The sequence below is a fragment of the Trifolium pratense genome, linkage group LG7 (assembly GCF_020283565.1).
Source record: "Trifolium pratense cultivar HEN17-A07 linkage group LG7, ARS_RC_1.1, whole genome shotgun sequence".
In the NCBI taxonomy this organism is placed as follows: domain Eukaryota; kingdom Viridiplantae; phylum Streptophyta; class Magnoliopsida; order Fabales; family Fabaceae; genus Trifolium; species Trifolium pratense.
The window spans coordinates 22,372,549-22,376,531 of NC_060065.1; the positions used below are offsets into that span (position 1 = coordinate 22,372,549).

Sequence of the window (3,983 nt, forward strand, 5' to 3'; positions counted from 1 at the left end):
TACTCTTTTGTGTTTTTCTGATTTGTAATTTTTTTAAATTAATTAAAATGTTGAATTAATAATCTATAGGCCACATCATACTAAAATCAACATGAGTCAAAGTACACATGGCTCAAACTTTGCCATGTCATCACTACATGAATGATTGAGAATATGACAACAAGGACTACTTATGAGGGAATTTGAAATTACATGATGGAACTTAAAAGTAATTGAAAAGATCATGCAAGCAGCGATAAAACTCTTAGAGAGAGTTTCGTAATATTAATCTCTACAATTACGTGCAGAGAATATCTGGTTTACACAAAAACAAAAAATAATAATATGCATTGATCTTTCTTTAAATGCAGAGGTAGGGTAAAAAATAAAAAACAACCCTGCATTGAGCTTATACAAAAACTCTCTGTGTGAAACATTATAAATTAACAAACTATAATGTGTTTTCAAAGGAATGAAAAAGTTGCAGCACACTCATATCATATCATATATATATATACTTACTTATTTACTAAATTTGGACTTGTAGGACAACAATAAGACTAATTTACTTCCCATTACAAAATTGTATGGTGTGGTTCACTTTCACTTATGAGATATATCAGCTTATGAGTATGAGACCTAACTTATCTTTGAAGGGAATAAGGGATTATTTTCAGACCCTTCAAAAATTGAAGCCTCAATATCTTTAGGACTAATTGGTTTATCATTATTTGATGTATTGTCCAAATTCTGAGTGTCCAATTGGTCACTACTACTAGTTCTCTTCTGCTGTTGATCAAACATCATCTTTAGCTGCTTTCCTTGTTCCTCAATTCTTAACTGTAATTTTCTCTGAATCTGTAATCACAAAGTCACATTTGATGTTAGAGAATAGAATGAAGTAAATCAACGTTTTAAAAATAGTCAAATATCGTAATATCAACGTTTGTGCTGCGCCGGCAAGGACTGAAAACATTCTTGTCAAGTATGAACTTGGAATTATGCAGAGTTGCAAAGTGATGTTTATAAGAAATTGAAGGATATACTATACCTCTAGTTGTTCATGAAGACGTCTCTGAACATCTAGCTGAAGTTGAAGTGCCTCTCTAATTTGCAATCCACTACAAATTAAGAACAACATATATAGTTTATCATATATATAGGAAACAGAACAGAAACTGATAGCAATATGAAAAGAACATAGAAATGGCTTAGGAAAAAGAAATAGCATTACGATTTGACATCAAGATTCACATTCTCTGCATGACTTCTTTTCTCAGATTTCCCTGAAACATGATAATAGTTTGATTAGAAAGTAAAGTTGATAATCATTTAATAATTCAAGTTTTTTAAGATATGAAAGGATATATATAAATGTAAAACTTATATAAAAATGGTTTGACTTTATCTTATCATTTGCTACAAAAGTAGCTTATATGATAAGCATTTATCCTTTAAGCATTCAAGGCTGAGGTCGCGGTTGCAGCTGTAGTTGTTGTGAATTGTGATTGCAAGCTGCTACGACGCATATTGCACTGTGAAATAAATTTTAAATTTCACTAACTACACTAATATAGGCACCACCGTACCACAACACTATTTATCCACTATAGTATAGAGAATTAGTTTTTGTTGAAATGGACATGTTTGAAATCGTCCGATGAAGTTCCTAATGTGGTTTTGTTGCGGTTGTACATGTGATTAAAGATCACACCGCAATTGTGGTACGATGCAGTTGCAGTGACTACCGCATCAGCAAAATTGCGGCTGCAATTCAATTAAGCATATCAATTAAGCTTTTCATCTGAGCATATCTTTAGATTAGTTTACAAGCAGTACATCTCCTGTATTCTGAGCTCTATGTCATAAACATTTTCCCACAATTTATAACATGAATGAATGCTAATAAATTTAATCACAAAGTAATGTACTTTAATTTATATTGAAATTAAAAACAAAAAACATAGTCACTATGTTACTTAAAATTACCCTGAGCTGGTTCTGGCATATATTTTGCAATTCTATATTTCTGCAAATGACTTTTAACATGGAAGATTGTTAATCCATCTGATTCCATCAGCCTCAATATAGCTTTTGGTGTTGCCTCTACAATCAAACAGTCAAAAAGATAATCAGATGTAAATTATTTACAGTTTTTTTTTTTTGCAGCCTTTTACTTTCTTCGTTGGTAGCTCGAATAAAAAGAAATATGCTTTTCGTCTTGTAAAACTCATATGGTAAAAGCCTCCGGAGACATTTGATATGTTGCAGCGCTGGCTCGAACCATAATTCTTCACTTTTCAACACTTAGTGTGAGTGAGAGTTTTTTCAACATACAGTGCGATGTCCCTACTAATCTATTTCCCGTGAGCTTAGCTCAGTTGGTAGAGACATCACACTATATGTGCAGGAGCCCGGGTTCGAACCCGGGACACTCCACTTATTCACATTTAAGGTGGATTTTCTAGCCACTAGACTATTTTAAAAAAAAAAAAAAAAAACAGAAGTAAACGGACCGAGTTACTTACTCTCGGCGCCTCCAAGACGATTCACACACTCAACAAATTTCTCATGAAGATCTTGAGTCCATCTTATTCTTGTTTTACTTGAAACTGATGATCCATTAGAAACATGATTTCCAGAACATGTTGACATTGATGGAGACAATTTCTCTTGCTGATAAGAGAAATTCAGTTGTGAAACAGGAAAATCATATGAACCACAAGAAACCTACAACACATAAAATATTCAACAACTTTAAACCAATCAATCAATGAATGAAACAATAGTAAAATAAAAAAAATAAAAAAAAATACTTACTTTATGATCATGATTTCCATTAGAATGAATTAATGGACTCATACTAATTGTAGCAGCATCATCAATGAATAGAAAATTTCCACCATTGGATTTTTCAGGAGATCTACAACATTGATCACTATTTAATTGAGATCTAATCAATGGTTGTAAAGTGTTTAAATTTGACAACTCAAAATTGTGACTAGTTGTTTGATTTGTTGAATCAAGGTAGAGATTATTATTTTCCCTTGGACATTGATACAAAGGAAATTCTAAATCATTAACCTTATTAGAAAATTGTTGAAAACCATTATTATTATTATTACCAACTTGGTAATCATATTGTGGAAATCCCATGCAAATTTCAGTTGCATAAAAAGCTGAAGTTGGTGACTCAAAACGGCTTATAATTGTGTTAGATGATGATTTTCCTTGAACTCCTTGGTTTTGACTTTGAACTATATATGGTGATTGTTCCATAGAAAATTGTTGACTAAAATTTCCAATATTTGAAGCATTTCTAATATCAAAATATTGACTAGAACAATTTCCTAGCTCAGAATTAAAATCACCATTTAGTATATGGTTTTGTTGAATCCTTCCTAAATAATCAATCTTATTCTCATTCATCTAAATTCACTCTAAGAATTTCACCCCTCAAAAAAATTTTGTGGTACCATAAAAAACTCTAGGAAAGGTTCTTTGTTGTTATTAAGGATCAAAAATTGGAATGGTGGAATTAATGAAGAAAACAAGAGCCAGAAATATTGAAAAGGTAAGAATTAGAATACTAATGCTAAATTAATATTCTAGCCTATAATGGTATAAAGTTTTCTTCTCATATTCTTTAAGGCTTCAAGAATAAGATTTGAATCTAATTTGTTTAAATGCTACCATGCAATAAACTCATACTCCCTCCGGTCCTTTTTATAAGAAACACTTTGGAATTTTTATTTGGTCCTTTTTATAAGAAACAATTTGACACAATTCCATTTGTACCCTTATTAAATACAATCAAATAATTCATTATAATGCTAGTGCATTAATTAGAGAAGTCTATTTCCCATGCTAGTCAAAGGTTAGTTTTGGAATATAACATAAAATGTTAGAATCATTAATGAGAAAATTTTGCTTCCTTGGTCTGTGTGATTTTGTCAAAGTGTTTCTTATAATAAGGACCGGAGGGAGTACTTATTCTTGAAGAG

The 3,983-nt window shown here is 31.2% G+C and overlaps 1 protein-coding gene across 1 annotated transcript; it reads right to left on the minus strand.

The window, feature by feature from the left end:
- LOC123899756 (myb family transcription factor PHL5-like) lies at positions 1 to 3,685 on the minus strand. The gene is made up of 6 exons (XM_045950965.1): positions 2,800 to 3,685; positions 2,508 to 2,709; positions 1,969 to 2,085; positions 1,214 to 1,265; positions 1,031 to 1,100; positions 1 to 837 (listed from the first exon to the last, which is right to left on the minus strand). Exons 1-6 carry the CDS (start codon positions 3,406 to 3,408, stop codon positions 619 to 621), a joined length of 1,269 nt encoding a protein of 422 aa, XP_045806921.1. The 5' UTR covers positions 3,409 to 3,685; the 3' UTR covers positions 1 to 618.
- Between the last annotated feature and the right edge of the window lie 298 nt (positions 3,686 to 3,983).

Coding starts and splice junctions, on each gene's coding strand:
- LOC123899756 (XM_045950965.1), bottom strand. CDS start 3,408: ATGAATGAGAATAAGATTGATTATTTAGGAAGGATTCAACAAAACCAT. Junction 2,710..2,799: donor ATGGAAATCATGATCATAAA/GTAAGTATTTTT, acceptor TATGTGTTGTAG/GTTTCTTGTGGTTCATATGA. Junction 2,086..2,507: donor TCGTCTTGGAGGCGCCGAGA/GTAAGTAACTCG, acceptor GTTTGATTGTAG/AGGCAACACCAAAAGCTATA.